Source organism: Callospermophilus lateralis, chromosome 6 (genome assembly GCF_048772815.1).
Source record: "Callospermophilus lateralis isolate mCalLat2 chromosome 6, mCalLat2.hap1, whole genome shotgun sequence".
In the NCBI taxonomy this organism is placed as follows: domain Eukaryota; kingdom Metazoa; phylum Chordata; class Mammalia; order Rodentia; family Sciuridae; genus Callospermophilus; species Callospermophilus lateralis.
In genome coordinates, this window is record NC_135310.1 from 10,464,190 (window position 1) to 10,491,734 (window position 27,545).

Below are 27,545 nucleotides of genomic sequence, written 5' to 3' on the forward strand. Positions count from 1 at the left end.
ACTTCTTGGCAGAAACGGGAAACTTCTTTAGGGAAATAAGGGAGGCCATTGCCTTCAGACACCTAAGGAATTTAAGGCACCGAGGGCTGGGACCTGGCTATGCTGTGATTGCAGGTGTCCATGGGGAGATTCCTGCCTGCCTCCAATGTCCACCTGCAAGTGCTTCAGGCTTCCCACTGTAGTGTGCCCGTACTGTGGTGGTAGGGAGTGGGGTTCTTAGGATTTGCTGTGAATGAAGACCTGGTCTAGTTATTTGTGATGAGGGGCTGGTCTCAGGTTCAGGCTGAAGGAGGGAGAAGGGGCAGATCATCCTGCAAACTTAGCCATGAGGGCAGGGGGCAGGGCCTGTGGACAGCACAGGAAGTAGAGGGTATCCAACCAGCCAGCCCTGGTGGAACAGGGAATCCCCTGATTCTGTAGAAGGGGCTTCCCATCAGTGTGCCACATGCTGTTTGGACAAAGAGATCTTGTGTATGTGTGTGCTTCCCCTGCACAACGAGCCAGGCTCAGTGGCCATGGTCCCTTATTGGACATTGCCCTAGTTTGCCATTTCATTCCCTACTGCCAGCCCAACAGTCACGTGGGTGTCTGGGCTGCCCCTCCTGCCAGGGGCTCGGCACCTGGTTTGTTACTGGGTTAGAGAACGTGTAAGCAGAAGCGGGGAGCAGTGACCCCCAGTGCAGGCGGCCCCTACCATGTCGCTCTGTGACTGCATGGCCCCATACATGGTGATCCCGTTGGAGGGCGCTGCTGGCTGCGGAGTGTCAGGCTGGATGTACCCTCTTCTGTCAATTAAGCTGCAAGAGAGAAGAGAAGAAAATCCAGAGATGCCAGCAACAGGACTGGAGTGTGGGTCTGGGATCCCGTCTACCCTTAAAAGGCCTGGGTCACTGGTTCCTTGCCCGTCTAGATGCCTGACCCCTGTAGGAGACCCCACATCCCTCTGTTGGACCCCTCACCGTGGGATACTCCTAGTTGGTCTCACCTCATCCTGCCACAATCTGCCACCAGTTTCTCTCTGCAGACCTAACTCCATGTTTCTTATCACATTCATTCAGCAAATGTGTCCCCAGCACCTGCCACGTTCCAGTGTACTGCAGGGGACAAAGCCACGGCTTGGCCTTATACACTCCTGTGCCTGGCCACCTGTTTTTCTGCTCAAGCCCCCACCGCTGTCCTTTGTTCCCTCTTGCTCCACTGCCCACTGGTGTTGGTGGCAAGGGGAATGTCCTGGGTTGAATTATACAAAAAGATACGTGGAAGCTCCACCCCTGGTGTCTGTGAGGATAACTTAGTTTGAAACAAGGTCCTTGCAGATGTATCTACACTAAGTTCATACTTAATTGGGTGACCCTTAATCCAATGTGACCAGTGTCCTCACAAAGAGGAGAAGACAATAGGGAGGGAACATTGTTTGTAGGAACGGAGGCACATGGGGTGGGGGGCTGTGTAACCCAGAGGCAGAGAATGGAGGACGCACCTGCTGGGCAAGGCCTGCAGCCACTAGGAGCAGGCAGAGGCAAGGAAGCGCCCTGCTCCAGTCTCAGGGGGAACAGCCCTGCCTGCACCTTGGTTTCAGCCTCCAAAAGGTGAAAGAATAGTTTTCAAGGGCTTCCTGAGAAAGCTCCTGGCCTAAGGAACCCCAGAAGGAGTTTCTGGGTGAATCTCAAGCTGTTGTCACGAGGGGCTGACACCCACCAAGCAGGCCTGACCCTTTCTGTTGTTTTAAGGTCCGTCCCCTGTTTTATGGCACTTTGCTATGGAGCTCTGGGAAGCTACAGGACTTAGCCCAAGAAGGCACAGAGGGCTGTAGGCTGGGCTGGAGTGGCAGGTTAAGAGACCACTGGGGGAACAAGCCCTCCCTGTGTCAGGGAGCTGCAACTGGAGGCTCTTAGAGGAACCCCCAGGAGAGGATCAGCCTCAAGGACCGAGGCTTTCCCTGGGGGTGATCCACTGGAGCGAATCTCACCCTATATAAAGCCTCCCCAGGACCTTTCCGTGTAGCCCCAAACCACTTGCAGCCTGGAGTTGCTTGATTCATGAGTCACTACCTGCCCAAATCATTTCTATAACATTCGAAAATGCCTCAGTTTACCTTTTAACAACAATTCAAGCAGTTTGAAGGGGAGAGCCATCCTGGAGAGATGGCCCACCCAAAAAAACTTGGATTTTGGAAAGAATATGGCCCAACCCAGCCAAAACAGCACATTTAATCCACTTGTGAAAGAAATCATTTTGGTTATGACACAATTTGATTTATAGAGAGAGAGTAGTGCCATGTGCAAATCCAGGACTCAGGAACTAGAGAAGAGACTTGGACAGAGGATGAGAGTTTTCAATCCCTTTCCTGGACTCAAATGTATATTCAGACAAGGGAAAAGATGCTCAGTTTGCTCTTATACCCTTCCAACACCCCTTTATTAGGAATAACCTAAAATGGCTCAAGGACTTCCTGAGAGAGCTGTTGAGCTGACCTAAGGAGCCCTGAGAAGGAGGTCTAGAAGATTCTGGAGCTGTCTCCATGATGGGCTGACCCCTACCAAACTGGTCAAACCCTCACCTGGGTGGCCCCTATCCCAGAGACCCTGGCAGCTCCTGCCTCCCCCCAGCACCCCCCCACCCCGACCTCTGCAGGAATCCTCTGAGCAGCTGTTCTGGGGGTCAGCGGAGGTCTCCGTTAAGGAGAAAGGTATGCTGGGCTCCCAACTCCCCAGGCCAAAGGCATAAAAGGATTCATTTCTAGTGACCCAATGGCACCATGATGACTTTGACCAGCCGTGGCCCAGAACTGCTGGAGAATGGTCGTGGACATATCCTGGGCTTGCTTTCTTTTCTTTTCTCCTTTGCATTACTTTTACTTCACTAATGAGTGTTCACTGAGGCTGACACAAACATGAAGGTGTGTGTGTCCCCAGAGCTCACTCTAGTGAGGTCTAGGTGCTCAGGAGGACTGCCTTGGAGACAATCCAGTGGCCTTTGTGGTTTCTCTGTTTTGTCCATTTCTTGTTGATGACTGGTTGGTTGATCTGTAGGGAATCATCTCCTGGGGCCCAACTCACAAATATCCAAACCCTGGCTGTACTTTGACCCTGCACCATTCTGATCCAGATGTCACCTGCCCCTGGGGACATACACTGCTTCTGTTGGCAGGCGGCCTGGCTAGCTGGCATTTACTAGCCGTGGTCTCGGGCACATGATTTAAATCCTGTCCCTGAATTCCCTCATCTATAAAATGAGAGATAATGGTACCTTCCCCACACATACAGAGTGAGCTTTTAAAAAGCTCTTACCTGTAACCCACTCACAGCCAGGCTGCATATGAATCTCATAAGTGTCAGCCGCTGCCATGATTGATATCGTCATCGTTAATAGCCTGCAATCTCAACTCTCCAGGCCACATGGATTGCCCTCGAGGAACTATTTCAGCAATTATATCCTCTACAACTCAGCTCTAGCACTTGTTTCTACAGTTTTCTAACTGCTTCCTACATTGGCTCCCTGTTTGCCAGAGACATCCTTTTTCCTATCTTGAGCTTTAGGGAATCTTCCCCAAATCTGATACATTCAGCTCAAGACCAAATATGATGTGAAGTGTGACCAAAGGAAGCCAGATCTGTTTATCATTAAGATTGTGTCTGCCTGACACAAAGGGGAGAGCTGAGCTGGTGGTCATTGGTGAGTGTGACCAGCTGCACCAGGTTTCCACCAGGCACAGCCCCGGCCTCTGTCTCCAAAGGCCTGGGCTACCACCACACAGCAATTTGCTCTTTCAACATCTGTGAAGAACACCGTAGTTTCTGAATCTTACCTTGGAGAGATGGGCCCACACAGGGCCACACAGCAATTTGTAAAGATATTTCCGTAGCTGTAGGGATTGTAATTTTCTTTACCTCTTTTATTTGACCAAGATCCTTTAATCTGAAAGACAAGGAAAATCAATAACATACAGCATCCTTCACGCTGATGCCAAAGTTTAGGCAAACTGGATCACGGGAAACCCATGAGGAATGCAAATAATCTTTATTCATGTCTTCACCAGGAGATGTACTTTTCCAAAGGAAAACTGGTTTACTGCAAACTTAGAAACATGTCCCAAGCAGCAGCTTAGATAGGGAGAGACTGACATTCTTTGGGGACAACCATCTCTATTTATACCACATGGAACTGAAAGGTCCTCTCACACAAGCCAGTGGAGGTATTTTCATATTCACATTTACTACCCTGATGACAATTAGATGAATGGATGCTGGAAAAGCAAATGTGGTCCCCAAATTGCCAATTTAGATGTAAGAATTCAGCCTCACAGTCTTGCTAAAGTGTCTGTTTGGCAGATTGTAATATTCACAGTTACCTAATTAGCTCTTTTAGTAGTCTTCTATCTCATGTATTTTATCACCACCATTTTTTTCTCAAGTTCTTGTTTAAGGTAGCCTGGCCTATTCTGAGACATTTGATTCATGTATGGATAGAGACTTCTGTCAAAATCTAAGTATTAAGAGCAGTGAGGACCATGCTTATCAAAAAACATATCCATCATTACGATTCCTCTTCTGTTCCCCCTTTTGGCCTGTGTACGTAGACAGGTAGGTGATCCCAGGTAAAAAGTTAAATTCAGGGGCTAAACAGACATTTAACATGAAAGGGAGACTCAAGATGTCAGGCTGCCTTGGTCTCTGTCTATTAGGGGAAGGGCAATGAGTTGCTTCCAAAATTATTTAGGAGGAATAGAAAGAACCTTCTCCCCAGGGCCAGAACTGGGTGCCGTTTGGCCATTCTTAGTCTCCAACCGACATGGTCAGGAAAGGACAGGAGAATGCAAAGCTGCCCAACAGAGACAGGACAACACCCGGAAGTGCTTCCCCAGTGTGTCCTCTGTTTCCAAGGCTCACATCTGGAGTGGGGTGTGGGAGAAGCTGGCCCCGACCTCTTCCTTCCCGCCTCCACCGCTCAACCCAGCCGCGCGCCGCGTCCCGTGCGGTCAGGCACTTACGTCTTCATTTGTCGTCTGGTTGGAGCTGATCAAGTACGTGTGGAAACCCGAGAGGCCAACGATGGACCACACAGAGAAGAAGCACACCACGGCCTCCAGCACGGTGGCACGAGTCAAGGAGCACAGGGAGAGGCGGCGAGCTTCCACGGCCACCCAGGGGCAGGAAGGAGTGGGTAGGGAGACAGACACCCCCTGCTCCCCAGGCTCCCTCCTTGCCGGCCTGTCTTCCTCTAACCAGAGGGAGACCTCCTACGGGGCAGGAGCTATGTCACATTCTCCTGTCCCCCCTGTCCCCTTGGTTCAGTGGGGCACTTGTGGCTCTGGCAGGCTCCCTGAGCATCACTCACGATTTATAGCTGTGCCTCCTTCAGTGGACTGTCCTCCCCACGGGACCTTGACCTTCTCCTGTGACTCCTGGTGGAGTCAAGGACCGAGGCACCCGGGTCAGAAAGCCCAGGGGTTTGGGTTGGCAGTGGTGCAGGCCTTCGATGGAGGACTAAACATTGAGTAGAGAGCATGCTCGCCTTTCCAAAGCTGAGGACTACAGCCAACAGGTGTCGCCCCCCAGGACTGCCTCTGAGGTCCAGAACCTTCTGCTTCAATGGGCCATCCACTGAGAGAAGGGTCCCTGCCTCTGATTTGGCAGGGGCATTTCTCAGAGTGGCCCTGGGGAGGGGGTTGCTCTTACTTAGGGGCCTCTTCCCAGTTCCTCAGCCTGTCCCTGACACAAAAGGCTGTGCTCAGCTGCTGGAGACATGACTTCCTCCTCACAGGACAGCCAGGGATGTGTCAGCCGTACGAGAAACAGCTTGGCCTTCTTCAACAGATGAGAGCAAGCAACTGAGAGTGTGGCAATTTGTAAGGATGAGAGAATTTTCTTCTCCTACAAGTGTTTATAAAATTCTACTTACAAGATACAGATGTTTCTCAGGAAAGACCCCATTCATCATGGGGCTGGTCTGGGGGTTAAATATATATATCTTGCATTCACTGGCAATGAATTTCGGGCTGGGGAAGGAAGCCCTTGCACTTTCCTCAGGCTTCCCAGGATGCAGGTTGTAGAGATCATGCTGATGCGTCACTATCGATTTTTCCAGGTCGGAGAGAATTCATCTTTTGAAGAACCGAATACATTACCCAGTGCAGTGCCACAATCTGTCAGAGCACGATCAACAAATGCCATTGTCCAGCCCATGGGACTGTGCTCAAAACAGGAGGAATGAATGGGCTTCCCTCTGTGGGCTGTAAGCCAACGGGGGAGAGGGCAGGGTGAGGACCCAGAGAGGATAAGAGAGGTGCAAGGAAGCATCCCCCACCAGGGCTGCCACTGGGCTGGGTGAGCCTTCTGCTTCTCCAGGGTTACCGCAGTGGGCAAATGGCTGTGCTGGGAGCCTGGTGTGCACATGGGACACACAGATGGTGGACCATGGAGCATGGGTGACCTTGTTCTCTGTAGCCTTCCAACAGGTCAAGACTCAGAGGTGCTCCATCTAAGAAGGGACAGCCTGGGGAGGCAGCCAGGTGGGATTCACTCCCCACACTGGCTGGAAAGCAGAAGGGGAATCCAGGGAAAAGGATGAGGGAACCAGAGGGGAGACCGAGTCAGGAAAACCAGGAGATGCAAGAGGCGATGACACCAGTAATGAGTCTGAGTCTCAGCTGGAAGGAGAAGACACAGGGAGGTAAAACAGGAGGTGATGTGTGAGGCCAGAACCAGACATGGTCAAAGGTAAAGGGAAAGAATAAAGAATGGAACCAAAGGATATATTTACTGAATAACATGCAGAGAGCTGAGCCTCAATCTCAGAAATACTGTGTGTCAACAAAAGTTGACAATCCACGTGTAACCACAGTGAATCAAAAATAGACACAACGTTTCACATGTGTGAACCATATAAAAACCGGTGTGTAACAGTGGGAAGAGTCACAACAGGCAGAGGGGCTCCTGCCCATCTCCTGGCTGCTGCTCCCTTTGCAAACCACCTACAGTTACTGTCCCCATTAGTGGGTGATGTGACCAGTGGCTGGGGACTCTTAAAGGTTTACAGCAACAAGAAAAAATACAACTTCCTACATTCCTATCTCACGTTCTTCAGGAACATTTCATCCATAACAGAAGGCAGTGCTGCTGTTAGGCTGCCCCTGGGTCAAAATGACATGAATCCAAGGGAGGACACAAGATGCAGCCCACTTTTTCTGCTCTGTCTCCCAGCTGACAGCCCCTCAGTCAGGTTGTCTTGAGAAATAAATCATTGCTGTCACTCAGAACAATGGCTGGCATCACTGGCCATGTGTCAGGCACCGTTCCAAAGACTTCACATGGACCAACTCACCACCCCCAGAGCAATGCAAGGGGAGGGCATTCCTAGTAGCAGAGAGGGAAACCGAGGCGGGAAGCTGTGAAGAATTGTGCTTAGGAATTAGCAGAGCTGGGAGTCAAATGCTGGAAATGAGCCCTGCCAGTGAGACCGCTGAGCCTAGGGCTGGTTCCTTTCCCCATCTCCCCTGCTGGGGGACATAGGGACACTCTCTGTGAGGGATTCGAGATGCTGGGGCAGCTGAAGGAGTTCATTCCCCTCACATCCACAGAGGCACAAATACCCAAACAACTCATCTCACCGACCCACCCCCTAGATGTTGAAAATATCTACAGCATAATAAGATCGAGAAATAGAAATTTTCTTGTGTGTATCAAAACCCATTTACTGAATTTTTTCTTTTCTTTTTTTTTTTTTAAGAGAGATGAGAGGACGGGCTGGGGTTGTGGCTCAGCGGTAGAGCACTCCCCTTGCACGTGAGAGGCCCTGGGTTCGATTCTCAGCACCACATAAATAAATAAAATAGAGATATTGTGTTCAATTACAACTAAAAAATAAATATTAAAAAAATAAAAAATAGAGATGAGAGGAAACAAGCCAATTCCGCTGGGAGCCAGTTTAATAAGTGGTTGTGTGTTTACTGCCGAGATGGGTTTGAATTAGAGCAGTCAACACTGTCAGCCTCTGCCAGCTCCTCCAGCCTCACTAAGACAGTGGCTGGGGATGGCTACCAACTCCCCATGGCCCCAATCCCACAGGTTGCCCACTGGTTAATGCACTAGATGTTGAGGGGGTTGACAGTGACTTCAACAAGTGCTGACCTGCAGATGCCCCTCCCTTGAGTCCTCAGAACCCCAGAAGTGCCCGCTGGGCATGCAGCTCTGCACAGGGCTCAGGTGAGGGTGGGAAGGACCAGCACGCTCCCCTGAGGGAACAGGGGCTCTCTGTGCAGCGAGAAGGTAAGCAGAGGAGAGGCCATGCGTGGACGTGGAGATGCTGTGGGAAGGTCGCCTGGGAGGCCCCAGGATTGGAGAATCAAGTGGTGGGAGATCAGGGACTCCATATCTTTAACTTTGGCTTCCTGCCTTAGTCTTAGAAAAATGCACATGAACACAAATTTTCTTATAATATTAAGAGGCTTAAAAGCTCCCCTGAGGCCCACCATGGACCCACACTGACCTGGAGGCAAGATGCCCCTATTTATTCAAAACCCTCCACTGTTCGATAGGAGGCCGAGGCACAGAGAGGGCAGAGCAGTTCATGGCAGAACAGAAGTGAACCTGGTCTCTAGACTTCTCCATCCCAAGGCTCCCCACAGGGCAGTGTTGAGGTCCTGGGGCTACCCTGTGGTAGGGGTGTTTCTCGATGTGCCCTAGGTGTGTGTGCCCCCAGGTCCTCACGCATGTCATTCTGCTCCAGGTTCTCTGTCCTGTGGACACACTAAGTGTTCTGGTGTGTAAGATAGAAGAGAACGTGTTGCTTGAGATCGTTTCTTTCCCTAGCGGCTACTATGAAATAGCAGCGCCTCCAGGAGGAAGGCTCTGATGGCCGAGCAGATGGCTGCAGGGGCCCCTCTGTCCTCTGGGCAGAGTCGACACCAGCGTTCAGCACTTTTAGATTCAGGTCTGGCAGGCTTTCCTCATTTGTTGGATGACCTCAGACGGGGCAGGAAAACACAGCTGTGCACTGTCACCTGCAAGCCTGCTACTCTATCTGGGGCAGGGGCCGTGGCAATCTCTATGAAGGACAGAACCTGAGGGGCATTTGACCCCATCCTTTCTCTCACATCCACTTCACCCGCGTGCTTGGACATGGGGCAATGAAGGCGTGTGGATGTGCCAGATCTCAATATAAGAAGTCACCAGAATTAATGTGAGAAGTCACTAGGATCCCAGTCAAAATCCCAACTGGTGTTTTGAAAGATGGAATTTGACTAACAGACTGTAAACTTCATCTAGGTGATAAAAGGTACAAAAACAGGTGAGAAATTCTGAAAAAGAATCGTCACCTGTCTTTATGTCTTCTCGGAAATAATAAGAAGGGCTCTGACGGCAGAGCAGACGGGGGCAGGGGCTCCGCGGTCCTCTGGGCAGAGCTGGCCTCAGCACTTGTAGATACCAGGTTCAGCTCTCTGCATCTGCTGGGTGACCCCAACCGCAGGCAGGAGAAGACTTCCAATCAGTAAAACAAGGGGCAGCAACAGCAGGGGCAGCAATGGGACAGGACAGAGGCCAGACACAGGCTTGTGGGACGGGGGTGAAGGAACAGTGAAGGTGAAGGTGGTTCTCAAAGTGCAGCCCACGGACCCTCAGAGTCCCCAGAAAGTAAGTGTTCAAGGTTGCTCCAGGTCAAAGCCACATTCCCATCAATCTCCAAACAGCCTTTGTCATTTTCCCTCTCCCTCCCTCCTGCAGTGTGAGGGTATCCTCCAGGGCTACCTACCCCTGGGAGGTGCCCTTGCCCATGATGCACTGGGCGGGTACTGTATTTTAAAATTTTTTCAATTTTATTTTCAAACACTATAAATAACCAACATGCACACACACATGCACACACACGATACACGCATACAAAAGCTCTTTGGGGTCCTCAATTTTTAACAGTGTAAAGGAACACTGAGACCCAAAAGTTCTCAAACTATGGGAACAGAATAGAAAGAACTATTGGGACATGTCTCTAAACACTTGGGAGCGAGAAAGGATTTCAGCTCACATCACAGGGACAAAATTATATAACTGACAAATTATTGTGTTTAACATAAACAGCATATAAAGATATTAGATGGAAATAAAGGAAATAAATTTGGGGGTAAATTTGAAAGGCAAAATCTAGGAGCCAGCTAGTGTAAGATTTATAGACTGAGTTCCTGAATAAACATTGTTTCATAAAAACGTAAAACTAAAAGGTAAGTAACAGACTAGGAGGTACAAATTGGCAGAAGATATTTAAGAGATTTAAGAGGTTATTATTGTTGAGAATACATAAAGAACTCCTATGTGTAAACAGAAAAGAAACAAATAACCCCATGAAGAAAATGGACCACGGGTATGAGTTGGTGCCTTGTGATAAGAGAGAAAAAACCAACATGTGTAACATGATTATCATACAGAAAGCAGAAATTAGAACAATGAGATATTTTTCTCCCCTTCAAATTGGCAAAAATGCCAAGACTGATACCAGGCGCTGGCGAGACTGTTAGGGGTGCAGGTGATAAGTTGGTGCAGTCTCTTTAGAGAACCTTTTGCTTTGTCAGGTCTACCAACATTTACAATGTGCTTAACTTTCAACTCAGAGATTCACAACTAGTTATCAATCCCAGATGAATGCCAACCTTGTGCACAAAGATCCACATAGAAGAAAACTCACTATCTCATTTTTTTGACCAGTTAAAAAACTAAGAGACCTAATTATCCATCTATCGAAGAATGAACTATCCTATGTACACTTGGAATTTTATAAAACAGTGCAAAAAAGAATGAAGTAGATTTATATATTGATGCATAAATAGCTCCAGGAAATAATTAATCAGATTATAAAACAAGGCAAACAGTGGGACCCTTTTCAGGTACTAACAATCCCCTGGTCATATACAGGTATATGAAAGCACATGTGTGTGCCCAGCTCTGTGGAGACTCTGGAAGGACATACAGAAACTGGCCAGGCTTCCTACCAACGAATGGAGCAAGCGTCAACATTTCCTTTCTCACTCTTATTTTTCTGGCTATTAGAAACATTTTTACAATCAGAATGCACTCATGTTTCACTGGGGTGATTTTAAAAACTGAACAATCTCCCCCACTTTGGAATCTTATGAGATACAATCTGATGCTATTCTTCATGAAACTCCCCCAATCTGACTGTTTGTGGGAGAGGGGAGCATCTCATTCCCTGAGGGGAGCAAGGCTGGAGTTAGGAGAACCAGGTTGTGGCTTTGGTCCCTGTGGAACATTCACTGGGGACGTCATTCAACTTCTCAGCCCAGGTGCCCAGGTGTCGCAGTGAGCAGGACCACAGTTCTTCCATTTTCTGGGGTCCCTCTAAACGTCAACAGCTATCAGGATGGACAGGCCAGGGAAGGTGCCACATGATGCACTCGGGCCAGCTGTGAGCCCGCCATTAAATTCCATTAAGACGGACAATAAAAACGGACAATGCCCACGAGGCCATGGTGCCCTCCAGATGGGGAAGTGTCCCAGTGAGTGCAGATTAGGAACCAGAAGGCTTTCTGTGGAAAGCTTCCACAGATGCAGAATCAATTACCATTTGATTTATCAGCCACAGAAAATCCTGTCATTTGGGGAGAACTGGACAGTAAGTCATGATTAAAAGTGACTACAATCCCTTTAGTGGGGCCATAATGTCAGGCTACACTGCTGTGATTGTGGATGGCAGGGTTCTCCTCTCTGGGGTCTTCCTGGAGGATGCCCAGGGACCCCTGGCTCTCCTGGCTCGAGTTCTGAGGCTTCTTCCTCCGAGAGCCTGAGGAGTCTGCAAGCACATATCACCGTGTGTGAGCAGGTATTACCACGTGGCTCCCAGCTGGCCTGACTGGTAGTTTCCTGAGGTTGGGACCTTCTCAGGCACTTATCTTTTCCCTCCTTCCATTTTACAGGCAGGAGCTACCAAGGACCCTAAAGTTGCTGTGAGCCGATGTGGAGGGCCACCTGTGTAATCTTCAAAGTTCTTCTTACACATATCTCAGAATGTTCTTCTTACACATATCTCAGATTGGGCTTCTCCCAATCCAGTGCTAGCTCTCCCCTTCTACTGTGACCCTCTTTCTCCAGGGCACCCTGAGAAGGACCCTCAGGATCAGCTTTGTCTCCTCCTGGCCCTCACCCCTCCCACGACACTGCTCCCATGTCCACTGCCCTGCTGGTTCCCACTGAGTGTCCCCTCGTCACTGATTTCCATCTGGGGGTCTTTCCTGTGCACATTATTCCACTCACCACTTCACTCTGTCATGCTCCCTGCTGTAAGATGAATATTCTTGAGAAATAAAATGACAAGCCAGCTCTGATGATGCCACACACTCCAAAAATTATGCCTGGTTCCCCAGCATTCAGGGGGTGAAAGGACCCCATTGCCTTCAGGCTTCACGCTGTCACACACCCTCCGCCCCACCAGGACTTAGCTGTCACAGTGCCTCCCTGCTTCCCCAGGACCTGAGTGTGAGCAAAGGTGGGCTGGGCGCCCTGCACTTCCAGATGCCCAACAACCTGCTGGGCACTCTGTGGGTCCTTGAGAGAGCCGACCCAATGCCAGGCTTGGGATCTACCCCAACACACCCTTGCATCTGCCTCCAGGCCTGGCTCAGGCTCCCCGGTGCCCCTCCCCCAGGCCCCTGCTAGAACCCCCCCACTCTCCATTTCCAAAACCTGCGCAGACGCCCTCAGCCTCCGCCTTTCTGTGTAGCACGGGCAGCTTCTCCTGACTCCCATGCCAAGTGCAATCTGTGTCTTTTTATGGTGCCTAAAACTCAGTGTGCTTTAAGACGTGCCCTTACAGCCCCACCCGGCCCTCAGCAGGAGTTTGAGGAGGAGAAGGAGCCAGCGTGTTTGTGATCTGGCTCATCCCCCGCCCCCGCCCCCTCTGCCCTTTGGACTGAACGTGCTCCCAAGGCCAGGGCAGGCTGTTCTAGACCTTGTCACTGCAGGTCTGGCAGCGTTCAGGAAAGGGATTTGTAGGAAAGAGCTGCCAACTGGATCTCAAACGGTTTGGCTGGGTAGACTGAGGGCCCCTCCCACGTTTTTGGAGAAGATTCTCCTTTCATCTCTTTCCCTGGGGAAGGCCAGCAGCACCTCACTGCCCACTGGCCCTGAGAGGCCCCCTCCCCCAGGCTTCAGCTTCTTGGATGCAAAGACCAAAGGGGAGTCCATGGGCAGGCAATGGAAGGTGGGCAGGAAAGAGGAGAAGGGAGACAGGGAGGCTCAGCAGGCCAGGGCTGGGGCTGGGAGTGCTCCCTCCCAGCAGCCAGGGTCTTCGGCTCCTCCTGCACCTCCTCCTGCACCTCCAGCAGGGCTGTGGGCACAGACAGGGAAGGGCCTGCTCCTGGGATCTCCCACCTCTCAGCCTCCCAGCTGGCCACACTGCAGGTTGGACACACCACCCTGCTGGACTTCCCGATTGTAATGGCAGGCAGGTTCTTATCCTTCAGACCTGCCGGGTTTTCCAAGGGCTGCAAGGCACTGGTAGTTGATCAAGGTGCACGTCATTTACATTGATACTTCTGAGAAGGTGGCTTGGTTGGTTGATAATTAGCCATTTCTATACTCTGTCACTTCCTCAACAACATTGTTTTTACTTGGATATGAGAGGCCTTTGCCTGTGCTCTGATTTCTCAGGACAATATTTTTATACCATGGTCGGGAGATCAGGTGTGAGGCCGCTGAAAGCGTGAAAACACAGGTTATTTTCTTGCTCGAGAGCACTGCGCACTTGGGAAGGTGGCATTCGACTGTGCTCAGGCAGTGTCGTCTAGAAAACTCCTCTAATGTTAAGAGCTCAGGACTTCACAGACATCTGCTCCAGAAGAGACCAGCTGTGAGCAGCACTGCTGTCAGTCAAAAGGGCAGATTTTGTGGAGGTGTGATGTCGCAATCAGCCTCATCCATCATGCCTCAATGACCAGGGTTCGTGATGCCACTGATTCCCTGAGAGATGAGCCTGTCTTCTTTCAGCAAAGGAGGCTTTAAGATGTAGAGGATAGGAAAGGTAGAAGAATACAACAGTTACTATTATGGCTTTATGTAAAAATGTGGATGTGTAACCGATGTGATTCTGCAATCTTTGAATAACCAAAAAAAAAAAGATGTAGCAAAGCAACTTCCCTGGAAATAGGAGGGTCCAGGGAGGTAATGTGGTAGGAAGATGGTCACCCTGGGTCGGACGACTTTTCCCACTGGATTTGTTCTTACTCACACTGATGAGCTTTTAGGCACTCCCTGGGCTACCTTTTCTTCTAGCCAACTTCTAGCAAACTCCAGCTTCCCACATCATTAACAAGGCAGGCCACATCTACGGCATTTATCCTCCAGGTCCCCTTTGTACATTGTCTGTCCCTAGTCCCCTTCTATAATATAAGTGCATTAAAAAGGTATAGAAACTAGACTTGTAACCAACTATAGAAACTGGACTTGTAACCAACTATAGAAACTGGACTTGTAACCAACATCCTACGTGGCCCAGAAACACAGAGGTGCCAGAAAGATACTTTTCAGATCCAAGTACCACCACCACCACTTTACTTTAAGGGACATGGATCACTTTAAGAAGCATATGATAAGGGGCTGGGGATGTAACCCAGGGGTGGAGCACTTGCCTAGCAGTGCAAGTCCCTGGGTTCAACTCCCAGCACCACACACAGAGAAAAGTACCTGATATGAACAGGTGGTAGGATTCTCTAAGACAAAATGAATACCACACGTGAGAGGAATGAGGAATCCAAGTACAGTTACATGAAGAAAGAGCTGGGATCAAGGAAACAGGTCAGGGGTCCAACTGACCATCTCCACACCAGTGTCAATCTGGGGTTATCCAGATGGAAGCCCAAGCAAGCACTCAATGGATGGATGTTTTTCTTTTAAAATTCAAAATATTGTGGTATGTGTCCTTATTTCCTATTTGGGAGGATGGGAAATGGTCCTCGTTGATGTAAATGACTTGAGATTGACCATTCTCAGTCCCTCAGGGGTTGTGAAAGGGAGTTCTGTTTCTAGAAACTATCAGGTCATCATCTTCACTTCTCAAGAATGTCACACTGACCTCCCAACACCATCTGTCCAGAGGGCCTGCGGGGTCTCAGATGGCTACTGCAACACCTTGCAGCAGACCCTCACCGGGTGTTCCTAGGGATCACCTGTCCACCAAAACGATCTCAGGAGGAGCTCATAGCCCTACTTCTTTCCAGCCCAACCTGACTTGACACAAATCAGTGCTGGCTTCTGGGGGTGGGCAAGAGTCGATACTTGGCTTTCACACTGAAAAGCACTTCAATTTAGACGCTGGATGAGTTGCTTAGAGATTCAAGGGTTCAGATGCTATTTATCATGCGAGTGACTCTTAGGGAGTTCCTGGCTGCTTTACAGAACAAAAAAAGAGTAAGATTTATGGGAAGAAGAGCCAAGGCCAAAGATGAGGAGGTAGGAGTGTGGATTCAGTGAAACATGAACATATCAGCACTGCACCATCAGAGCCACCAGAAAGGATATCTCGCAGGGCTGTCCTTAAGGGCATTGAGGAATCCTGTTTGCTGGGAACCTGCAGGAATGAAACCAACATTTAGTATTCAGACACTTACCTCCAGAATGAGCAGTCTCATGCTGCAAGCCCTCATCTACATAAAAATTATAGGTGTCTAAAGATCAATTAAATAATTATATTTTGTAAGTGCTACGGCATCCAGTTTACTGATCAGAAATGGAGATTCCACTAAAGTTATTCAACAAGAAAATGGCAGATTCACAATTAGACTCAACATCTGCAGGATATTGTTTCAATAAAAGCAGATGGATGTCTGCACACTTGCCCATAAATTACAGTTCTGATTACTCTTTGTTTCCTCCATTTTAACAGCAAAACAGAATACTGCATGCTATTTTTTTTTTCTCCTCTGTTTTCCCCAAATTTGTTAACTTTTGACCCGGGAAGTCCTATAGACTTGACTACCTGTGACACAGCTCCCCCGCCTCCACACCCAGAGTAAACAAATTCATCAAGTTGCAGTGTATAACGGATAATACTTTTGTGTTAATGACATTTTCACATGAGCTTGTCTGTGCAAGGAAACATTAGGAGCTTGAACAAACAGGCATTTGATGAGAAGCATCTTTTGTTGTTATGTATTGAATCAAACTTTTAAAAATAAAAGCCTATTTGGGGGAATTCTTGACAGTCCCCTCTTGGATGATGATGCCTGGTCCCTCTTTGCTGGATGAGGGTCCTGTACTTCAGCAGATGCAGTCTGGTCCACATGCAGCAACAAAATGTGCAGAATGGTAAGACAGCGCTGGGCTGCTGGCTGCATCTCTGTGCTGTTTCACTGTCTGCAGGGCAGGGTTAGTGAGTGACAGGGCCCCAGGAAGAACATCCCACTATGGGGTGGCGAGGAGGGGCTTGCTCCACATTCTTCTCTGAGTCTCTGCTCCCTCAGGACCTACCGCCCATCACTAAGGCTCAGAGAAGTACAGCGTGGTGGGAAGGGATGTGGAAGGGGCTGCCTCAGGAGTGATAGGGGAAGGGAAGGCAGGGGCATTAAGCTTCTTCCCGCATCCCCAAGGCCAGCAAGGCGCACCCGACAAGCGGGCATGCTGCAGGTGGTGGGCAGGCATAATCTGGAGGCAAAACAAGGGGAAATTATTATTTTTTCTCTACTAAACTCACGTTGTATCCCCTGCCTCAAATCCCCTACCCTCACAGAAATCCAGACTGTGGCTTCCAGGAGCACCGGGGGCCAGGAGTTCTCTCCCCAGGTCAGCACCCGGGCGGTGCTCCCAGCGCCCTCAGGCAGCTCTCTGCCCTGCCCATGTCACCTGAGTCTTAGGGGCACATAAGGACCATGAAGCGCTTTGCCCTTGAAAACGTCATGGGCCAAGCCAAACAGGGTGGCAGGTTGTTTCATGGGGATTGTTTGGGGGAGCCAAACAGGGGAAAGAAAAAGCTTTATTTGCTGTCCAAAATATATCTTGCAGGCAGATAAACTCTTAGTGTTTTGTCAATTAGATCAACAATACTTCAGCATAAGCCTCCGTCAACTCCAGTTTTCTGGAGCCAGAGTGAGTGATGCTTTAGCAAAGGGGAAAGAGATATGCACATCCCAGCCCAGTTGTGGGGGCTGGCAGCGGACTTCACTGTATGTGAGTGTGAGTGTGTAAGGGAGTGCATGTGAGGTGTGTGAGACCCTGGGTTAGGGGTGTAGGTGTGAGAGAGTGAGGGTAGATAAGGGTAAGGGCAGGTGATAGTGTAAGAGTGCGAGAGACTGAGTGTGTAAGTGTGTAATCATGCCCATGTGTGTGTGTGTGTTCCTGAAGTTCACAAATGAGCAAGTGAACTCCAGAATGCAGAGGCGAGGCCACAAGCACAATTTCATAGTGTATATGAAAACACCTTGAACTTGTCAAAGATATAAAATGTAAGGTTCAAACACTACACGTGTGTGCTGGAGTTAGCACTGATTTAACTCTGCTTGTGTCAACAATTGCTTCTTTGAAGATGATATGATACACTAGGTTTTCTTTTTGCTTCTTTAGTCTATGAACCCCCAGATCAGATGCTGGCTCAGTTTTGCTGGATGGGGCCTCTGCAGGGCCTCCATGGAAGCAGCTCAGCTGGTGTGCAAGAAGACTGATGAACACTGTCTCCTGCAAGCCCTCCAAGGTATGGCTGTCAACTGTAGGTTACAAACTTGTGTCATATTCAGACAAAAGGAGCACAGAAAGAAGGGAATGAGGATTTAAAATATCTGTGAGAATTTGGATAGTCTGCTTAGTGTCCACACTCCACTAATGCTCACAAGAGGTAATGCAAATTATTCTGTACCTACACTTCCCCAGTTGCACATGGACCCCACCCAAAGACAAGGGAGGGAAGTGCACCCCAGCTGAGACCCCACATGCTCAATCTGTGTGTCAGCACTGAAGCAGGCAGAAGGTGAGGCTGTGTCCAGACACTGCTGGAAACATGCTAGAGGGAGGCCGTGCACTTGCTAGTGGGTGGCTGTACTTCAGGGATGTAGATGAGAGTCATGGATGGTCTTCAGTGTCGCTGTCAGCACTGTAATGGAAGTTTAAAGGCTTGAATTTCTAGTTCAAAGCCAATTAACTTCCTTCTTCTCATCACTGCCTGTTGTAGGAAGGTTAATGATCAGCAGACAAAGAAACTGAAAGTTACGACTTTTGGAATAGAGAACAAAAAATTCCATTTGCTTAGGCAAATATATTAAGATCATTATTCATCCAAGTCTAACTTTTTTTTAATATTTATTTTTTAGTTGGACACAATACATTTTTATTTATTTATTTATATTTATTTATTTGGTGGTGCTGAGGATCGAACCCAGGGCCTCACACGCACTAGGTGAGCGCTCTACCGCTGAGCCCCAGCCCTGAAGTCTTAACCTTTAATAAAGTTGCTTTCTCTATATGCCGGGGGGTAGTTTTCTTATATTCTAGAGGACAACTGAGTATATCATTAAATGTGTACTTTTAACATACCCAGGTATGTGCACAAGGAAACCCAGATGTGTTTCCTGGGGCAGGTGCTTCCTGTGTTAAGGAGCCAGGTTCTGCTATTTAATGTATCACTGTGGCCCAGTGTCCTTTGTGAAAAATGTGGGGATAAATCTTTTAGAGGATCCCTTAGCAGAAGTCTTTGAGGTTGGAAAGGGAACAGGTGTATCGGAAACAGTCTCGTTGGTGGAAGCAACACCTGGTCCGGGTGTGACCCAGGAAACTGCTGTTGGAAGGATGGGGTGGGGGAAGAGGGAGGGATGAGGAGGGATGGAGGAGTAATAAACGGAAAGGGGGCAGGCGAGAAGTGAGGAGGGGGAGAGGGGAAAGAGAAGGAAGAGAGAGCCCGAAATGATCAAAGTATCAAATCAAAATCAAATCAGGAAACCAAAGTCAGGCAAATGGTTACATACGTAATCTGATTTCGTCAGCATACTTACGAAGAATGACGTGGGTGATAACGAATGCAAATATAAAGACTGTCAGAAAAGACAGGGATAAAATAAACATATAAAAAAATCTGTAGTTTCTTTTCCCCACACAGTTGCCTACCCAGGGACAGTGGTGATCAAACCGTTCTGAAATGAGAGGCAGAAGAAAAAGAGTGGAAATCAATTAATAAAATGTCTTTTTACTGGAGGGAGCCCCTCCCCCATACCCTGATAATATAAAAATATCATACTGCATTTTTCCAAAAAAACCACTCAGAGAGATGTTTATTAACATCCAGACATTTCAGGAACATAATTATTCTTCCAACAGAATTCAGCTGTTTCAAAAAACTAAGTGTACACATTCTTCTTAAATATAGAAAGAAACGGGAGTACAGGGCTGGGGTGGAGCTCAGTGGTAGAGTGCTGGCCAGCACGTGCAATGCCCTGGGTTCAGTCCCCAGTACTGCCAAAAAAAAAAAAAAAAGTACAAATTCTTGTTAGAAAAGTAAAGAATTCCCTCTTTCTAAAAGACAACTCTGAATTCACAGAACAATCTTCCCTGAAGATGTTGCCAAGGCCACTTGATGGTAGAGGCTGGGCTAGGCTAGGTGGGTGGGGGCCAGATGTGGAATTGGGTGACCACCTGGTACAGTAAGTGGTCACAGAGAGAGGACACAAAGGGCTGGAACAAGACAGAGGGACACTCCTCAGTTCTCCCGTCCCAGTTAGTGTTGCACACACACTCATCACATTCGTTAACATATTTGGCTCTAAAACATTCCTATAAGGAAAGTGAAAACCTGCCCTGTTTACAGATGATTGAACCGAGGCTCAGGGAGATGGGAGACTTTCTTGCAGGGGACCAGCCAGCTCAGAGGCAGTGAGGCTAGAGCTTGAGTCCAGGTCTCCCACTGCGTGTGTGGCCTCTGGTGTTGTGTATATTTATAGCATTTGTTGTGACAACGCTGCGTTTGCACTTCCACCTGTCAGGACCCCACGGTACCCCAGGTGCACAGCCAGGCCTCCCATCTGGGGAGCATCCCACAGTCTGTAGTGCATCTGTGATTTGTTCTTTCCTTTGCAAGTGACGGCAAAGGCTTCTCTTGACTGCTCAGCAGATTACTGACATCCACTGCTCCGTGTGATTCCCACACACCCACTCACATCAGCCTGCTGCTGGCCCCAGAGAAAAATGCTCAGCATACAACTTAGCTTTGTGCAAAGACTCTCTCCTAAGCTTAGCAGTGTTCATATTCCATTATCTATATTTGCTTTAAAAGCACACAGAAAAGGCTCTCAGTGTGACATTGTAAATATAGCATTACAGAGTTGGGGGAGGTGGTCAGTTCCCCAACCCTCTGAGCATGTGTCACAAACCACTCATCTCCTACATGAGGTGGCACAGGAACTGCAAGGGAACCACCATGGTCTGCAAGTGGCATTAAGAAGAAATTGCCAATCATGCCAAGGACATGACAAATTTTGTCACTAGCTTGGCCTATAAAATGCTGATATATAACAAAAACAATTTCTATTGGTGCCTTCATGTGAGTTACAGTTGACATGGCCACAGCCCCATATCCTGGAAGAGCTAAGTTCTACATTCAGACAGCCCCATTAGGGTGAGAAGGTGGGACAATAGACAGAGCACAGACAATGGCTAGGGCAGGGAAAACACTCTGGATAATGACAGATGCACTTTCTTGTATGTTTGTCCAAAGCCACAGAATGTACAAGGCCAAGATCAAGCCCTAATGCCAACTATGGATTCAGGGTGATTACACTGTGTAGGTCTATCAGTTGAACGGATGTCTCCACTCTGGTTGGGGATGGGGAGGTGGTGCAGGTGGGGTGTGGGAAGACTGGAACTCTGTACCTCCCTCTCCATTTTGCTGTGAACCTAAAACTTCGCTAAAAAAAAAAAAAAAAATAGTCTTTAAATAGTAAACAAACAAACCTCACTTCCCCAAGTCACTGATCTCCAGTCTGTACAATGAGAGGTCTACCAGGAGGACAGAGGGGGAAACAGCATCAGTCAGTGGGCTTTCCCTGGCTTTGAAGCGACTGCTTGAGAAACCACTTTTCTTCGAATCTGACTGTAGGAAACAGGAACGAGAGAGTGGAGGCCAGGGGCAGGAAAGCACACACCAAGTTCGAGTCTGACTCCAACGGTGCAGGCTGCACTCTGAGCCCCTGTGCAAGGAGCCTCTCAGCCTCAGGGAAAATCTTTGCTCAGCAGAGCAGCAGAGCTGGGGGACATCCTCAGCACCTGGGAACCCCATCCGGTGGGAAGGTCTTGCAGGTACAGGGCCTGTTTCCGCAGGGCAGGCCTTGGATTTTTAGCTCAGAAAGTTTAATACTAGCTGAGGTGTGTTGCTGCATGGCCTGGCCTGGCCTAAGAGACTTCGAGGTGGCTATGGACACCAGGCTTTCCAATGACCCTGGCCTGGAAGCCTTTCCCACGTGGATTGCTTTGTTTTGTTTTGTTTTGTTTTCCCAGCAAGAAAACTTTTCCTTGGCTGACAAAGCCCCACTAAAACTGCAGGCGCACTGAGCAATTCTTTCATCGACTGTTTTTCTTGGCCACCATTGTGTTTGTTGAGCTCATGGTGGTCAGTGGTTCTGAGAACTCTGGGGTCCTCTGTGGACCTGGCCAGTGTGGGACCCAGGGTAGGAGGAAGGGGCCCAGGGGTGCCTCCCTCTCAGTCCTGCATGGGACCATGCTCTCTGCCCACGCTGGGCACACGGCTGCTCCAGGGCTCAGCTTGCACCTCTGCTATTCTCCATGACTCTCTGTCGTTGGAGAATCTTTCATCCCAAGGTTCAAATGTCAACTCTACCCCAAGACTCCAAAATGGTGTCTCTCACCTTGAGTGGCAGACTCCTGTTGAAGGTCTACTGGCATCTCAGACTGGCCTTGTACCAGAGATATTTTTCCTGTCATCCTTCCCCAAACGTGAGCCTCTCATACCCACATCCACAGGTGCTCAACCCAGAACCCCAGGTGTTCCTTCTCTGCCCCACATCCAATTCATGAGCAGGTCCTGTGGGCTCCACCCCACCTTTATTTGAAATCATGTTATTTTTACTCATTTTCATAAGCTGAAATATTGATTAGGCTTTAGGTCTAACAGATCTTTGTCCAATGACTGAATTAGCCTACATATTTCCAGAAGGACATGCACATGAATAAGTAGGTTGTCCCAAGTCACACAGGTAAGGAGTCCCAAAGCTGGGATGGGGGCCTGCTCTATATGTCAGTCTGACCCCTTGGCCAGTAAATGCCACCCTGACTTTATTATTTCCCAGGTGCCTAGCACCATTATCAGGAGCCAGGAAACTAAGAAGAAAAAAAATAGCAACACAAGACTCCATGACTCCTAAGAATTTCTGATCCTATTTGGTGAGGACGCTATTTTCAGCCTCCAAAAGATTCCTCAGGTGCAAGGAAAGAGCTAACAAACCCAGCTCACCTTCAGAACCAGCCCTTACGCTCACTGCTGTTGGCAGCACAAAATATTCTCCTTTTATGGGTCAAGGAAAAAAGGGCCGGGAAGCATGATAGGGGTCGAGGGAGCAGGGTGGGGGCCCCGTGGTGGAGGCCTCCTGTTGTGGGAAGCCTCCTTTCTGCCCTGAATATGCTCGGAGGATTGGCAGGAAGTCCAAGAATTTCCAGAGTAGTTCTGAGCCATGAGGCTTGTGTTGCTCGGTTTCCAGGCCAGAGGAGTAGACCAGAATTGGACAACAGCTGAGCAAGTGGCCATGGCTGATGCCTGACATAGCTCCCAGGGACCCAAGCAATTGGCTGGCAGGGCCAGGGCAGACATTTGGAGGAGAGGGGACCCTAACAAGTGGCCAGCCCTGTTGCGTGCAACCACACAGCCGGGCAGTTCCTAACAGCTGCCCTGGGGGGTCAGTGTGGGGAAATGGAAAGGGATCCTGTGTACCAAAGGTGGCAGGGTGGGTGTGGGTGTGATGGAGGTGTCTTTAAAGGACCCCCTTGGGGCTGTGGCCCCATGGATTGATTCTGAAGTCTGTATCCTTCCAGAACATAGTGGTCTCCACTCTGCAACGGCCCTGCAGGATCCTTTTAAAAAGGACGAGGATCTCTTCCCTACAGGAGGGCAGCTGAGTGGATCCTGGGGAGGAGTGTGGCCAGAGGACCTAGAAGTTCTCTAAAGTCATGAGCAGGCTAGTTGGGGTGTCCTGCTGTTCCTCTGGTAGCACAGAGCAGCCTGCAATGCCCCGAGGACTTGTTTTCCTCTTCCCCCAGATACCCCCAAGGCAGGAATCGTAGCTAGCCATTTTAATAGCTCTGGTACACAACAAGCACTCAACATACACACATCAAGTAAAGAGAGAGATGACTTTCATGGCCGCTAGTAGATTTATGAGTGACCACTACTGCGGGGGGCCAGGTGGAGGCCTCAGACAGTGCGGGGAGGGCTTGGGCATGCCGACCACAGGGAAGGCAGGCGGGGGCCTGGTCGTCTGAAGATGCGCAGAGAAGGCTGAGGGGTGGGAGATGTTCACCAGAGCCTTAGAGAGAAGGTGGACAGCTGTTAGTGTGAACTGGCTCCTGCAGAACGTAGGAGGCACAGGTGGTTTTCTTCAAGGCTTTGTGGGTGCCACAGAGGGACTCAGAGGCTGGAGGGGAACCGAGTCACCTGCCCCTGGATCCCAAGCATGGAAGAACGTTTCCACAACAATGAGTGGGGACGTAGTTCAGGAAAAGGAGGCACTCTGCTATGTCGCTGGCCTCCGTTTTGTTAGGGACTAAGGAACGCTTCCAGCCACTGCAAGCTGTTAGCCACAGCGTCTCCTGCCACTTGACAGTAACCCCACCTGCTAAGCCACCTCTGGTACCCTGAGCTGAGTTGCTTCATTGCTCCTTTGACTAAAGGAGGATTTAATTTCTGGGTGAGATTGGATATGAAAAAAGAGGCCTTCAAATAAAGAGAAATGAGAATGATTCAAATTGGATAGGAAAGAAAAGTCCACTGAAATGTGGAAAGAAAAGTATTTGCAAGAGGCATGTTTGAAGGCTGTCAGAGAAATGAAATATTTGGAAAAACGGTAAGAATCTGAAGCTCCCAGCAGTTAGGCCCTGACTTGGGCCCTCAAGAGTCAGATCCACAGATGGGTGCAAGTCACATCCTGAGGTCAGCACAGGTGGCCCGGAGCCAGAGTTCTGCATTTCCTAGGCAGGGGTTTGGGCTCTGGGGAGCCTGGCTCAGCTGGGTTGGGAGATGGAGAAGGGGCAGTTCCAGTCCCCTTCCCCAAGGACATCCCAAGGACCAGGTAGAATTAAGGGAGAGAAATGCATGAATGAAGTTTAAAAGTTAATTACACTCAAATTTAGTTACATGATTTTTCAAGGTTTGAAGTAGAAAATTGCTTTTCTTTAAACCTGTTTTTTTTTTTTAACCTCCAAAATTAGGGGAAAAATTGCCTTGTAAAGTATATTTTGTTTGTTTTTTGGAAGGACAAATGTTGCAATGTCGTGGTACACATCACTACCTGGTCTAGGTGGCTTCACCTCATTCATAAAGTGAAGCAACAGTAACATTTAAATATTAAGCTGGCTAAAGTATTCCAAGTCCTCAGACACTGAAGAATCTGTGCTACTGTACATCTTCTGGTGAGACCCAAGTTCTAGCAGCTTTGCTTCTGGGTACAGGAGGTGAGATTTCTGAAAAGCAGCCCCACCTGTCTTACTCCACGCTGCCCCCTGCTCTCTAATTCTGCTAATTAGAAACAGAAGCCTTCGCATCCTACCCTGCCACCTGCTATGCTAAGAACTTCACGTGAACTGTGCCTTCGAACTCTCACAAAGCTCCTGACCTCCAGGATATTCCTATTTTGCAGATAAGAAAACCAAATGGAGCTGCCAGCTCTGGGATTCAGGTATTGATTTCAACTCTGAGCCACCACCTGTGCCTGCCTCCTCTGCCAACCTCTGCTGGCACCTATGCCCAAGACCCAACCCAGCCAGTCCCTCCCATAACAGCCCACATGCTCTGCTGCTGAAAGGGTAACGGAGGCTCCAGGCCAGGGCGAGGCCAGGACAGCTGCTCCTATCAGTGGTCCCTTGGGCTCTTCTGGTCCAGGGCTTCGGAGCTCCGCTGTGTGTGCAAAACACCTGGCCTGTATCTGGAGCTGCCCACTCTCAATCGAGAAGTCCTTGCAAATGTGAAGGGATCTCATTCTCAGCAAGGTGAACATCAGGGAAGTCTCCAGACTTATGCAGGCGTGTAGATCAGAGACAGCCGCTTGATGAACGGGGAATGAGATTGTAGAGCTGGGTGTAATCGGGGGCCAAGCGAGTACCAGGGAGGAAGTTTTCTTCCCTACCCTCTCTTCTCAGTTAATTTCCTGAAAATTAGTTCTGCTCGATTTGATGGAGAAACAAAACCAAGAAATCAGATTAGCTAATGCTGTAGTCTTAAAGTATTATAGCATTTCTATGTGGGCACTCAATTTCTTCATGTCAAAAGTTGGATCAGATAAGCTCTAAGACACTTTTGATCTGGCAAATTAAAATGTAAAAAAGGTATTACATTTTATTAGCATCTGTGTGGATTCTTCTGGTCAGAGTCCTTGTCAATGTCTTATAGATGAAGATTCTGAAGCTTTTAGCTCCTCATTAAAAAAACTAAAACCCTTCCATGTAAAAGCAATTAGTAAATGTGGAGTTGTTGTCGGCTTTGTGCTGCAATTTAACATAGCTGTGGACAGCCACGTGGCCGGCTCTAAAGTACCCCACCTGCCTCCTCCCCCATCTCCTTGGTCTCACTGGCTCCTGCCTTGGTTTCCCCACTACCTGGCATGTTGAGGGGCTCTCTGGGCATGAGATGTTGAAGCTTGATAATGCACATCGAAGGGCCCCTCAGCTCCCCCAAACAGGCAACTTTATAGATTTCTACCTTATCAAATTTTCTCAGTTTAACATCTGTTTTTAATGCTGGTTTTCAATGTTGGGGGATTTTGTGCTTCAGGAGGTGGGACAAGCAAGCAATGGAGACACAGGTGTTTTGAAGCAAGGTAGCCCATGAGTTAGATCTGCTAATTAGAAACAGAAGATTATGGAACCATTTAGGAAAGACATAAAAGGCCTTGCTAGAGAAAGTGAAGGGGGAGGGAGGGAAAGGGGACCTTAATCCAGTCTAGTGGTTTTGAAAGGCGATGTAAAAAGGGGGCAGAAATGAGGTACCTTAAAACCAAGTTGGTCGGTTAGGATCCAAAAGGAAATCCTACCACTTCAGTTTTGGGTTGGGGAAGATCATTGTATGAAGCAGTGAATTTGAACCAGCAGGAGGAATCAGGCCCTGCTTTCTGCTCCGAGCCTCTCCCTTAGACAATAATCAGATCAGCAGCCTGCTGTCTAGCTCGCTGAGCTGCCTGGAATGCAGGAGGAGAATCAGTGCTCTGCACCACTGTGATAAAATCAGTAATGGGAGCTCAGATTTGCATAGGCTCAAGAAAACAACCCCCGCATGTTGGTGATTCTCCAGCTGTCACTCGCTGGAATAAAGTCTGCTAGGGGCAGGGGAGGCTTCTTGAGAATCTCAGTCTGAGGGCCACACCACCCTGGCCCCACCCAAGCCCTGGGCTGGCTTCACCTGTCTTTGGGTTTCAGGACATGAGGGTAGACCTGGGACTTCTCCTTAATTCTCCATAGAATAAAACAAAACTCTCTTAAACTATCAAAAAACAAGTTTCTGCTATCAACCAGCTCCCTTCAGAAACCTCTCAGTTTCCTCCAGAAATTGCTGGCCTTCAAATCGTTAACACCATCTTACATCATGCTTTGAACATTTGCAGGGCTCTGGATTTTAATTCCCATTCCCATTTCTTATTTTACTCACTTTCTACAGACTACGAGCCTGGCAGCACAGACCCGGGAGTGCAGCCAGGAGAAAGTGGCTCCAAGGCACACGGAACCGGAATGCCACCCAGAGCAGCGCTTCGCGTCCCATTGCGTTTCCTGCTTCTCTCACACTCTGGAGTCTTCTGTTCTTTTTGGTCCTGTTACTAAGCTTTTCCGAAGCCTCGTTATTCTATCCTCGTAATAGAGTTTTCAGAGCTGAGTTATCTCATGTGCCTAACACACCGGAATCCAGCCATTGTATGGCTCTTGAAAACCTTTTAATTTGGCTCTATTATTAGATACCCAATTTGAAAGTCATATTCCCAATTAGTATGTTTTCCAAGGTCAACAAGCCTTTCTGGTCTTGTTGCAAGGAATCTGCCTCATCCAGGCACCGAGAGCTTGTGTAGGAGCAGGACTCAGTGAGTCAGCGCAACGGATGCTTTTCCCCTTAGGAAGCAGGCGGTGATCTACCCAAGGAGGACCTTTTTTTTTTTTTTTTTAATTCAGAAGCATGAAGACTCTGAAAAATTTCTGAGATAGTTCATTTTTTTAATCGGAAACTTTATATCCAACTTAAGTACTGCGGCATTAAAATATCAAAGCGGCTTAAGGAAAGAAATACAAACATGCACTTGTGTGTCAACAGGTGGTAACTCTTCTGGTGACAAAACTGTCCTTTGGTGGTGCCCTGTGACTATCACTATG

General features: G+C 48.7%; 1 protein-coding gene across 2 annotated transcripts in view; it reads right to left on the minus strand.

Moving 5' to 3' along the window:
* The window catches only part of Zdhhc14 (zDHHC palmitoyltransferase 14), a 254,567-nt gene that overhangs the window by 15,469 nt on the left and 211,553 nt on the right, over positions 1–27,545 (minus strand). For both annotated transcript variants that reach the window (XM_076859408.2, XM_076859407.2), the window contains exons 4-8: positions 18,974–19,111; positions 15,519–15,567; positions 4,991–5,093; positions 3,809–3,918; positions 695–797 (exon numbers count right to left, since the gene is read on the minus strand). In XM_076859408.2, the coding sequence (XP_076715523.1) occupies positions 695–797; positions 3,809–3,918; positions 4,991–5,093; positions 15,519–15,567; positions 18,974–19,111 (503 nt within the window). The remainder of the gene's footprint in view (positions 1–694; positions 798–3,808; positions 3,919–4,990; positions 5,094–15,518; positions 15,568–18,973; positions 19,112–27,545) is intronic.